Below are 13269 nucleotides of genomic sequence, written 5' to 3'. Positions count from 1 at the left end.
TAATAATGACTCCAACAAAAATGGATTTTATTTTCCACATCATTTTGGGGGTAGTACTCCACTTTCAAATTTTTAATCCTGAATATATAAAACTGAGAATAACGCAATTTAAAAAAACTGGACAGGACCAGGACCAGCAAGTAGCATGATGGTTAAGGCACTAGATTTCCACAGAACCGATTGCTCTCTGAGTCTTGGACCTGGCAGTTGAAAAGTCACAACAAATAAGTAAATAGGTAAATAAATAAATAAATGTTTTTTCTTCCCCCCTTTTTTTTTTGGAGAGGTTTTTGCTATAGGGTGTGTATACTTGCCAGAGAGACAGAAAGCGAGAAATCACCCCCCAGGGGGGATGGCCACACCACAATCCCTTCTCTTCCATTCTCCACTCGGGATCTTGGGCACACACGCACATGCACCCGTCATGAGTTTAAGCCAGGACTTAAACCACAGTTGACTACATGGGAGTTCAACGACATAGCCATTACACCACCTGCTGGTCCCAAAATAATTTTTTCTTGTTGGGCCCAAAATAATTTTTTTTTAAAAAAAAAAAAAAAAAATCTGGATAGGATCTAAAGATCTCACCATAGGGTCCAGCAGGTGGCATGGTAGTTAAAGGTGCTGAACTCCCATATGGCCAACTGTGGTTCAAGTCCTGGGCCTGCCGGCTTGCTCTTTCACTTTCCCTTTCTCACTCTGTCCCTCTCTGGTCAAATTAGAATGAATGAATGAATGAATGAATGAATGAATAAAGTGAAATAAAATTATTCTTTAAATAAAATTACAGAATTTAATTACAGTCTCTGAGTTTCTCCAGTCCATTCCATAAAAGACTGTCATGGAAATATCTGATAGATATCTACAAAATGCCCCTTGTGAAAGGAAATTTATTATTATATAATATCTAAACATCTATAATTTTAATAAAGTTTTCAGTTTTCAGAATCAAAACACTATTCATTATAACTTCTACTTGTAAAACCTAACGCTCTCCATGTCAAAAAACAAGCAACATCCCTACTCCCTCAACATCAGTCCATTAAGTGTTAGAAGACAATGACATTATTCCTACTCCTAACCTTCAATACCAAGCCTATTCTTTTCAAAGCTAAAAAAAAAATGGTGTCTTTATTCATTTCACCAGAAGGCACAGTTTCCAGACTTTTCTTCATGATCAATGCCTCATCAGTTAAAAACATGGCGGACCATTAATGACTGCTATGTTCCTCCTGGAGCCCACATGTCTAAACTGACACGTGCCTAATGTCACACTGGTGTTTCAGCAGCACAGCTCACTGCTGACAAACACTCCACTGAAAGCAGTCCCCACAGGAACAAGTGTGAGTTGTCAAAGTCCTTCATGATGCAAAATAGGAACACTTACAGATCAAATGACATTAACTTTACTGAAAGAAGTGGACCTACAACGCCAGGCTTCCAAATACTAGTTCTGAGAGTGTGTTTTTTCCTCCTCTCTCTCCTTCTCCCTGATTCTCTATGGCAAGCACATACACATCCTCTAAAAACTAAAAAGAATCTTTAAGGATTTCCAGTGTGGTATTATCTATAATTTCTGGGTTTTGGTGGGTGATCAATGTTTCTTATTTTACTCATCTGAATTTTGTAAAGCACACATATAGCTCCTATGGTAAAACTTTTTCATTTTTATAAAAGGCAAAAAGGCATAATAACATGCTTGGTGTGATATAGTTTGTGTATAATTTTAGTTTAAAAGTTTAGACTATAGAGTCCAGCAGGTGGGGTGGTGGTCAAGGTTGCTGAACTCCCCATAGCCGACCACAGTTAGAGTCCCAGACCTGGCGGCTTGCTTTCTTGTTCTCTTTCTGTCCCTCTCTGGTCAAATTAAAATAAATAAATAAATACGTAAAGTTAAATAAAATAATTCTTTTTAAAAAAAAGTTTAGAATATAAAGTACTGATTAACTTAATATGTTTATGTCCACATACATCTTGTTGAAATGTTTTGTGGTGATTTTCTACAACATTATGGTTTGAAATGTCAAAACTACATGAGCACATGCAAACATAAAATTAATCTGTTAGTATATACTGAGCTAGAAGAGTCAAATCATTTAACATGGCACCATTAGTACATAAAGAATCAAAATAAAAAATCAGCCAATTTAGTCTATAAATACAATTAAAGCTATTAAACAAAAACAGCTCAATGAAGTTTAAAAAGCATGAGGATTATGATGAGTTTCAAGCACTAACTGCAAGAACATTTATCAAACTCCAAATGTTAGGTGACAACTTTGCACATCAGGGATGGCACTGTAAGCGAGCAGCATGAGTGGACACACACTTTAAAGTTTTAGGTGACATTCAGCTTTTACTACGAAAGGGAAGGATTCCCCCCATTACAGAGGCATGGATACACTGCCCTCTGTACCTGGCACATCCTGGGGGAGATCAGATGCCACCTTCTTCTCTGCCATGTTGCTGCTATCATGGGTTTCTGAGAGACACCCCACAGGGCTCCTCCTCTCAGAGGGACTAGTCTCTTCTGGAGAAGCATTTGTTGTGTTGTCGCCAAGATTTGCTGACACAGAGTTACCTTTATCCCCAACTTCTGTTGGCTCTATAGTAAAATGCACAACAAAACTTTAAAGATACTCTTTAAAACTGCTTTAGCACAAATGGCCACATTCAATCAACTGCTTAAAATGACCAAGCACAAAAAACCTGGTTCTAGTTGATGGCCATTTTAAAGCAATAAGATTCTGGGATATTTTGCAATAGGTAATCCAAAGAATATTTTAAAATATTTAATATATTAAGAATGTTTAAATAATTAATATAAAGTGAACATATTTCATCACATATAAAAGTACATGTAAGTATGTATAAGTAGTATATGTTCTGGTATAAAAATAGTAATTTCTCACCAACAAATCACACAGAAAAATGGCGGCTTATCAGGAAGTACAGAGAGGTTGGTAGAACAGCAAATTCACATACATAAAACTCATTACAACTGCTATGCACATTTTAGGGACAGGGTATTCTAATTTCTTTCCAAATACAAAATTAAGTACTTGTTTGTGATAAAAAAAAGTTTCCTTTTCAATCACAACTAAAACTGAAAGTTTTATAAAAATGACACTGATGAAAGATATCTCTTTACCCTCAGATTTTCCTTGCTCAGGATCATCATCTGGTGTTTTGACATCACTGTCTTTTTCAAGGGACTGGTCTTCACACTCCTCATTGCTTTTCTCAGCATCTTTACAGCCATTATCCTCAGTCTCATTCTTGTCTTTTTCTATTTCTTCTGGGTTTTTATCATTATCAACATCTCCCTTTTTGACTCTTATGGATTCCAAAATTTCTTCTGTAATGAAACAAATAAAAAATTGTATTTCCATATATAAACAGACATAAAAGTACAAATGACATTTAAGAGTTATGATACATTATTAAAAAGAAAAATTAAATATAGTAAAAGCATTAGAATTATAAAAGAAGAACTAAGATTACTAACAAAATTTTGTTTAGAGAAATCAACCAAAATGGGTACCATTATTTCTATGAAATACATGCTAATTACAAGCCGTACTTTCTTTAAGCAAATTAGTATGGTTTTTGAAAATTCTGGTGTGTGTGGTGGTGCTGGTGTTTTTTAGACAGGGTCTCTCTGTGTCTTGATCTTCCTGCAGCAGCCTCCTGGGCAGCTAGAACCACAGGCATGCATTGCCACGCCGAGCTTTTTTACAATGGGCCAGGAATCAACCTGAACCTTTCAGGTGGCCTCAGCCTGCTGAGAAACTCTCCAGGGACCAACAGGTAGTATGGTGGTTGAGGTGCTGAACTCCCACATGGGCAATTACAGTTCAAGTCCCAGACCAAGAGGCCCAAAAAACACACCAAAAAACCAGATAAATAAATGTTAAAGAGAGAGAGAGTATCCAGTGCATACTACTGTGGCTGGGCATGAAACTGAGACTGAACTTAGATATCCGTTACATCCTCTGACATATGTGTAACAAAAACTATGCAGAAGCTGACAGACTGGGAGGCAGGGTGCAGTGATCAGAACCTGAGACCCTGGACCTACTAAGCTCCAACTTGAATTAGCTCTGTGACCCTGGGCAAGCTACCTACCTTCTCCAGGCCTCTATTTCACCAATCATAACATGAGAAGCCCACTCGGAAACAACTTTTCTCTCTGAAGTCCTATCAACTGTTCTGAAAGTCACCAAGTTCTAAGGGGGCTATTCGTCCTACTTAGGCACAGTGATCCTAAAGTCCAGCACTGAACACAGGGTCTAGGAAGTACCACAGGGTACAGACCACAGGGGACACCTATCAGTGTGCACACAACACTATCAGTTATATCCTCTGGCTTATAACTCAATACTATCATTTTTTATTTTGTTGATCAAATTGTTCCAATTTGGGCCACTAAGAGCCTTATTGGAGTTCCCTGTTCTCTGACACCTCTCATTCCTTCAGTCATTCATTACGTATTTCCTAACTTCCAACATTACAAGATGCTCCTGGCGCACTCCATCTGTTACCTGCCCAAGCCCTAAAATCTGCCATTTAAGAAGCCCTGGTCCTTTATGTTTTAGTTTTTTTTTTTTTTTTTTTTTGCTATAGAGCACATGTACTTGCCAGAGAGAGACAGAGAGAAAGAACGAAATCACTCCCCAAGAGGGATGGCCATGCTGCAATTCCATCTTCTCCATTCTCCTCTCGGGATTTTGGGCATGTATGCACACAAACCCAGAATGTTTATCAGGCCACTGGTTCCAGGATTTGAACCAATAGAGTTGGCCATGCGGGATCCAGTGCTTTAACGACTATACCACCCACTGGCCTGGTCCTTCCGTATCCCTCGCCCAAATTGATAAATGATGCTTAGCAGCCACAATCTAGATATCAGGTGGGCTGGTTATTACTTGGATGTTGCTGCTTCTAGGCTCTTTCAACCAACAGGTCTGGGAAAGCCAAATCAGTATACTAACCCATGTCTATATTCACTTGTACTATTGCTGCCTCTACATCTGCGTGTGTCTGTGTGGGTAGTTCACTCAAGTTTTATTTAAAGGGGCAGAACTTTTATTTAATCTTATATTCTATTATTATTTTAATTTGCTATAAGGCTCATGTTCTCACCAGAAACAGAGAGACAGAGAGAGGGAAAGTGAGAAAGCAAGTCACCGAGTCTGGGACCCAAACTGTGGCTAGCCCTGTGGGAGTCCAGGTAGTGTGCAGTTTGGGCTTCATTATCTCCTTCTTTACATTTTCTTGTTTTATTTTCTTATTTAGCCATTCTCTATCTTCATTTTGATCAATTTTTAAAATTTTTTACTTTATTTTATTTATTTTAATTTGACCAGAGAGAGACAGAGTGAGAGGGGGTCGGGGGGAGTAAGAAAGCAAGCCACCAGGCCCAGGACTCAAACCATAGTTAGCCATATGGGAGTCCAGTGCCCTTAAACACCATGTCACCTGCCAGCCCCAATGAATATTTCTTAATTTGTAGGTAAGTAGCCTATTTTCTGGGATTAGAAAAACCTTACAGGAGCCAGTAGGTGCCGTGGTGGGTAAGGTGCAGGACTCCAACATGCCAGACTCCAGTTCAAGTCCAGGACCTGGTGGTGTGCTTTCTTATTTTCCCTTTCTCTCTCTGTCTAGCTCTGGTCAAATTAAATAATAATAAATAAAATTTTAAATTATTTTCTAAAAGACAGCAAAGAAAAACCTTATTAAGCTATCATCGGAAAATATTGACCTTTATTGGAAAAATGTTAAGTTTTTTGTTGTTTTTTTTTTTTTTTTAATGAAAGATTTTTGCTATAGGGCATGTGCACTCGCTGGAGAGACAGAGAGACAGAAAGCGAGAAATCATCCCCTGGAGATGGCCATCCTGCAATCCTTTCTCCTCCACTCTCCTCTCAGAATTTTGGGCACACACACACATGCACCCAGTGTGAGTTTTAAGCTGCTGAGTTCAGAACTCGAACCGTGGTCGATTACATGGGGGTTCAGCGACATAACCATTATGCCACTTGCTGGTCCCAAGAAAAGTGGTAAGATCTGAGCCAGCTGGAGTTAATTCCTACTCCTAATTCCTATAAGAGTTTGGATTATATAATTATAGAAACATCTAAAACAGTTACAGGACAATTTCCAACTGAATTTTTTTTTTAAAGAGGTTTTGGCCTTGGAGTGCATACACTTGCGGAGGGATGGGGGGAGGGAGGAGATAGTGAGAGGCAAAGTAAGAAATCACCCGGCGGGGCAATGGCCATGCCACAATCCCTTTTCCTTCATTCTCCTTCCGGGATCTTGGGCACATATGCAAATGCACCCCACATAAGTTTCAAGCCCACTGGGTCCAGAACTTAAACTGCAGATAGCCATCTAAGAGTTCAGCAACATAACCGCTATGCCATCTGCTGGCCCCCAAATTGAAGAACTGTAACCAGCATATTTTCTGTCCTCTTCATTATCCAAGTCAGCCCAGGATCCCTGTTACATTATTTCCTTGCATCCTTTTACCTACCTACATAGACTGCCCTTTTCTCTTTACTCATTACAGAGCACATGTTTGTGCATAATGGAGCTTAAGAGTGTGAGAGCGACAGCAAAAGAGAGCACGAGCGAGAGGAGTGCCACTCACAGGGTCTGGTCATGCCATAACCCCCTTCTTGCAGCCCTCCAGCCTGTGGGTCTAAAGCACTCATGTCCATGCCCAGCAGGTTTCAGGGTGACCAGGCAGGGGATTCAAACTGAGGTCAGCATGTGGAATCCTGCTTCTCTTGAGCAGCGAGTGCCTTACCACTGTGCCACACAAGTGACCCTATACAGACTGCCTTGGAGTTGATTTATCCAAGCTTCCTTTACTCTGGCTAAGTACATGAAAGCCATCAACGAGAGTGCCCCAGTCATTATTTTTAAAGAACTTCTCATTTGGAAGAAGAAAGCATAGTTACCAACTACCTGTTTTTCTGCAAGACACATTAATCCTCACTTTCAGACATAATTATATCCTGATCTTCAACTGCCAGCTGGACCATTAGGTCCAGGATGTGAACCAGTCAGTCATGTGGGATCCAGTGCCCAAAATCCCAAAAGGAGAAAGAAATGGGGAAGGGACTTAGGCATGACCATTCTCCATGGGGGTGGTTTCTTACTTTCTCTCTCTCTTTCTCTCTCTCTGGTGAGTACATGCACCCTCTGGCCAATTTTTTTTTTTTTTAAGTCGTATTCACTTAGTTAAAACACACACACACACACACACAACACAACACAGGTGATAATTTTTAAACATACACAGACTATATCTGTCAGAATAAACAATTAAAAATTACAGTAAAGACTGCCTCTGGGTGGGGGGAGACTGGGGATTAGGAATGTGTGAGATTTTTATTTTTCATTCATTTTATGTGGAAAGTGGCAATCTGCGAAAACATGGTGTGACCTTTAGACGCGGGCAGAAATGGGCTTCCGTGGGCTGCTCTAGCAATGGCTACTGAGAACATTTACTACACCACCTTTGGGTTCCTATTTAAAGCATTTTTAAAACATGTATTTATTATTTTTTAATCCACAAAGAATAAAAAGAGTTAAGCAACATATAATCTAAAGTATAAAATAATTATCGATCCAACTAATAGAAAAAATAACTGAATAAACAGAGAATAGATAAACCTCCTGTGCAAAAACAATTCCAAATGATTTATGTAGTTAATGCCCCACAAGGAGGCAGAGCACAACTTCCCTCTCCTTACTGTGGGCTGTATAAAGCGACTTCCTTCCGAAAAGCACGCTTTTAGGGACTACAGAAGAGGGGGAACCTGACGAGCACTATCTCAACCAGGTGATGAAGGTTCATATCATCAGTGATAAGGCATGGTGATGGCATGTACTCTCGATGTGACAAGACGGGCACATCAGCTCTGTAGTCTCTCCCTCCCAAAAATCCATAACCTCATGATATCCATGAGAGGAACACGAGAAAGTCCTTGTTGAGGGTATTTTATTAACAGAAAATACCTGACAACTGGGATCAGCAGATGGAATAACGGTTACATCACTGGACTCCCATGTAGTCGCCTGTGGTTTGAGTCCCAAACCCAGTGGCTTAAAACTCATGCCAGGTGCATTTGTGTGTGTGCCGAAAACCCTGGGAGAAGGAATTGCAGCAGGGCCATCCCCCCTGGGGGGTGACTTCTCTCTTTCTGTCACTCCAGTGAGCATATGTGCCCTATAGCAAAAATCTCATACTCCCCCCAAAAAAATTCCTTATAAAAATGAAAGTAAAATATACATACTTAACATTTTTAATGTATTTTCAAATTTTATCATGAAGCATTTATATAACACTTCATACTAAGCATTTATCTCAAATTTAACAAACAAAAAAAGAGAGAGAAAATGCCCCTCTCACCGTTAGCTGCCGCCAGAAAGGATTTGTTACTGCCTCGAGCCTTATTGGTCAGGTCTTCGGTGATGTCCATATGCCGGTGGATTTCTTCACGCATTTCTTCTAAAACTTTACAAAGTTCTGCTTCCCAATAATCTTTATCTAAACAATCGATTAATTCCGCAAGCTGGACCTTTGTGCTGTAGTACCAAATTTTCTTTTCATTTTCATTTTCTGTGTCTTCTTCTCTGTTTAAAAAGGGGGAAATACTTCACATGTCAGATAATCCCACTTACCCAACAGTTTCATTTACCCAGTGAAAAGCTACATAATATTTATGTACTAAAGGTCAACATACACACTCCTAAGAGATCCACTCAGGTCTTATGCAAACTCAGTTTACTCTTCTTTTATCTGAGCAATCTCTAGTTATTTTTGACATCTTCGCCCCACAGCAACTTAGGGCAAAATAATAAGGGAGTAGTAGAAGCAGAAGAGAGGTATGAATACAGCCATGCAGAAGGATATCCACAAATGTGCCTGCCTCTGCAAACAAGGCCTCAGAATTGAGAGCCATGTGGAAGTGTTTGGTGAAGGGCAGTTTCCATTAACAATTCAATCAATGCTAAGATCATCAATGTAACAATTATTATAAACAGAATTGTAACCCCTGAGCCCACCAGAAACATTTAAAATGTGTTCAGTTCAGTATAGAACAGGTAGAGTGTATTTTCTCATAATAAGACAGTTTAGAAATATTTCCATCAAAATGGTATAAATGCTTTGCTAAACTCTGGTCTTTAGAGAAGTCATTTCCACTGAGCAATAATGTCTCTCATAATTCCGCTCTGCTTATGGACAACTGAGGCTCCAACTGAAGCACAGAGGAATGGTCTTCTCTCCTGCCTAAAATTCTCCTAAGGTTTCATTCTTTTTATTTTTTAAGAATGATTTAATTTTAGGGACCAGCAGATGGTGGAATGGTTATGTAGCTGGACTCCCAGGTAGATGACTGTGGTTCGAGTCCTGGACACAGCAGTTTAAAACTCATACTGGGCCCAGGGCCGGCAGGTGGTGCAATAGTTAAGGTACTGACTCCCACATGGCTGATGATGGTTTGAGGCCTGGACCTCGTGGCTTGCTTTTTCACTTTCCCTTTCTCTCTTTCTCTGGTCAAATTAAATCATAATAACAATAGCAAATAAAAAAATAATTATTTAAAAATAAAACAAAATTCATACTGGGTACATGTGTGAGCATGCCCAAGATCACAAGGAACTGTGGTATAGCCATCACCCCCAGAGGTAATTTCTTGCTTTCTGTCTCTGTCTCTCTGGCAAGTGCATGTGCCTTATAACAAAAATCTCTAAAAAAAAATTAATTTTATTTATTGTCATTATTACTATTATTTTTATTTGGTATAGGGCACATGTGCTCACCAGATGTGGTGGGGGGGAGAAGGAAAGGTGAGAAAGTAAACTTCCAGGTCTGAAACTTGAACCACAGTTGGCCACATGGCCTCACCACTATTTTTTAACAGAGTTGAAGACTTTCAATAGAGATTGTGACAATCAAAAACGAGCAAGTAAATAAACAAACAAATAAGACCAGCCAGTGAGATACTGGTTAAGGTAACTGGATCCCATACAGCTGACAGCACAGTTTGATTCCTGGACCCTGCAGCTTAAAAACATGCCCACAGGGCCAGCAGGTGGAAAAGTAGTTAAGGCAATGGACTCCCACATGGTCAACCGCGATTCAAGTCCAGACCCAGTGGCTTGAACTCACACCAGGTACATGTGTGTGCATGCCCAAGATCCTGAGAGGAGAATGGAGGCAAAAGGACTGTGGCATGGCCATACCCCCCACCCCCCCCAGGGAATGTTTTCTCATGTTCTGTCTCTCTCTCTGTCTCTGTCTCTTCAGCAAGCACATGCACCCTATAGCAAAAATCTCTCAAAAGAAAAAAACAAAAATTCTCAAAATCCCAAGAAGAGAATGGAAGAAAAGGTATTATGGTATAGCTATCCTCCTGGGAGCTAGCGCTCTCTCTCTCTCTCACTCTCTCACTCTGTCCCTCTCTGGGCAAACTGAAATAAATAAATAAACAAATAATAAAGTAAAAAAAAAAAGGACTTAAAGGTGTTGTGATAGGCACAGTCCCCCAGCCTAATGTCTAAGGAGCCAGAAATCACATGGCCAACCACAGTTCACGTGTCCTGAAAAACATACCAAACACAGTGGCATGAAAAACACGCCCCAGGGACCAGCAGTTGGCATAATGGCTATGTTGCTGGACTCCCATGTAGTTCACCATGGTTCAAGTCCCAGATCTGGTGGCTTAAAGTCACGCCGGCACGTGTGCATTTGTGCCCAAGATCCCGAGAGGAGAATGGAGGAGAAGGGACTGCGGCATGGCCATCCTCACTGGGGAGGGCGATTTCTCGCTTTCTGTCCCTCTGTTTCTCTCTTTCTAATGAGCACACACGCCATATAACAAAAAACCTCTCCAAAAAAAGAAAAAAAGACAGATACTCGCAAAATAAATAAATAGGATTATTCATTTTTTTAATGAGCAAGCTGTATAAATTCCCTATATATTCTAAATATCAATTCCTTGTCTGCAGAATAGTTTGCAAATATTCTTTCCAATTCAGAGGGTTGTCTTTTCCCTCTAATTAATGTTTTCCTTTGCTGAGAGAAAACTTTTTAGCTTAATGTAATCCCACTTGTCTATTTTGGGGACGACTACCTATGCTTTAAGGCTTATTAAAAAAATCTTTGCCTACTCCAAGATCTTCAAGTTTCCCTTATATTTTTTTTTCGGAGAGATTTTCGCTATAGGGCGTGTGCGCTCGCCAGACAGACAGAGAGAGACAGAGAGACAGAAAGCGAGAAATCACCCACCAGGGGGGATGGTCATGCCGCAATCCCTTCTCCTCCATTCTCCTCCTGGGATCTTGGGCACAAACGCACACGCGCCTGGCGTGAGTTTGAAGCCACCGGGTCCAGGACATGAACCGTGGTCGACTAAGTGGGAGTCCAGCAACATAGCCATTACGCTAACTGCTGGTTCCCATCCCCTATATTTTCTACTAGTAGTTTCATAGTTTTGAGGCTTTATATTTAAATCTTAAATCCATTCTGAGTTGATACTTGTTAATGGTGAAAGGGGTCCAGTTTCATTTTTCTAAAAGTGAATATCCAGTTCTTCCAGTACCATTTGCTGATAAGACTTTCTTTTCTCCACTGCATTGTCATGTACCCTCTGTCAATGATCAGCTGGCTGTATGACTTGAGGTTTACTTCTGGATTCTCTACTCTGTCCCATTGAGCTTCTGGGTCTATTTCTATGCCAGTACCCTGCTGTTTCAATTATCACCTCTTTGTAATATATTCTAAAGCCAAGTAGTGAGATGCCTCCTATTTCATTCTTTTTACACAGTACTGCATTGGCAATATGGGTTCTCTTATTATTGCAGACAAATTTGATAGATTTTCTTTTTCTATTTCTGTGAAGAATGTCTCGGGTAAATTAAGTCAAAATCACAATAAATAGGAAAATTAATTTGGATATAACCAACATTTTGATTAGACTGGTTTTTCCAATCCAAAATCTTCGACAGATGTCCTTTTTTTTTGGTACTATACTCAATTTCTTTTTTCAGTTTTTCATAGTTTTCCTTGTAGAGGTCTTTGACCTCTGGTTAAGTTTACTCCTAGGTATCTTACTAATTTTGTAGCTTCTATAAATGGAATTACTTCTTAAGTTCCATCTTGGTCTGTTCATTGCTATTGTATAAAAATACTATAGAATTCTGTATATTGACTCTGTATCCTGCTACTTTACTGAATTCATTTATCACTTCTAGGCGTTTTCATGGATTCCTTTGTATATAAACATATCCTCGGCAAATAAGGACAATTTACCTTCTTCTTGTCCTATTTCAATGCATTTTATCTTGCTCTCTTGTCTCACTACATCGGCTAGGACTTTCCAGCACTATGTTGAAAAAGAGTGGAAAAAATGGGCAGCTTTCTCTCATTCCAACGTTTAGTAGGAAGGCTTTTAACTTTTTCCCATTCAGTATGACGTTTTCAATGAGAGAACAGGCATATATGGATTTTACTGTGCTGAAAAATAAGCTTTTTGTCCCTATTTTGGTGAGAGTCTTGATCATGAAGGAATGCTGTATTTTATCAAAACCGTTTTCTACATCTATAGATATGATCATATGATTTTGGGCCCAGCAGGTGGCATGGTGGTTAAGGTGCTGGAATTCCCACAAGGCTGTCCACGGTTCGAGTCCCAAACTTGGTGGCTTGCTTTCTCCCTCTCCCTCCCTCTGTCTCTCTTCCTCTGGCAAAACTCATGTGAAAAAATAATAAATAATTTTTAAAAAAATAACTATTTTAAAAAAAGAAAGAGATATGATCATATGATTTTTTTCTTTTATTAAGAATTATTTTATTTAACTTTATTTATTTACTTATTTATTTTAACTTGACCAGAGAAGTAGAAAGAGAGAGACAGAAAAGGCAAGAAAGCAAGCCACCAGGTCGAGGACCTGGTGATTAAGGCCATGTGGGAGTCCAATGCCCTTAATCACCATGCTAACTGCCTGCCCTGATCGCATGATTTTTATCTTTCTGTTAATGTAGTATTAATGTATTACTTTGCATACATTTAACCATCCTTGAATCCTGGGATAAAGCCTACTTGATCAAGGTATATCATCTTTCTTTTCTTCTTTTAAGAGAGATTTTTTGCTATAGGGTGTGTGCAGGTGCACACACATGCATCTGGCCTGAGTTTCAAATCACTGGGTACGGCAACTGAACCACGATTGGCCATGTGCGGGGGTCTA

At 39.6% G+C, this 13269-nt stretch overlaps 1 protein-coding gene across 2 annotated transcripts in view; it reads right to left on the bottom strand.

The window, feature by feature from the left end:
- Positions 1-13269, bottom strand: part of BPTF (bromodomain PHD finger transcription factor) — a 158151-nt gene that overhangs the window by 104249 nt on the left and 40633 nt on the right. The window contains exons 3-5 of one of the 2 annotated variants that reach the window (XM_006146777.2): positions 8426-8649; positions 3152-3358; positions 2417-2605 (exon numbers count right to left, since the gene is read on the bottom strand). In XM_006146777.2, coding sequence (XP_006146839.1) covers positions 2417-2605; positions 3152-3358; positions 8426-8649 — 620 coding nt within the window. The remainder of the gene's footprint in view (positions 1-2416; positions 2606-3151; positions 3359-8425; positions 8650-13269) is intronic. The other variant, XM_027771167.1, reaches the window with a different exon arrangement.

Source organism: Tupaia chinensis, unplaced genomic scaffold (genome assembly GCF_000334495.1).
Source record: "Tupaia chinensis unplaced genomic scaffold, TupChi_1.0 Scaffold000187_1, whole genome shotgun sequence".
Taxonomy (NCBI): Eukaryota; Metazoa; Chordata; class Mammalia; order Scandentia; family Tupaiidae; genus Tupaia; species Tupaia belangeri.
This window is presented reverse-complemented; position numbering and strand designations above follow the sequence as displayed.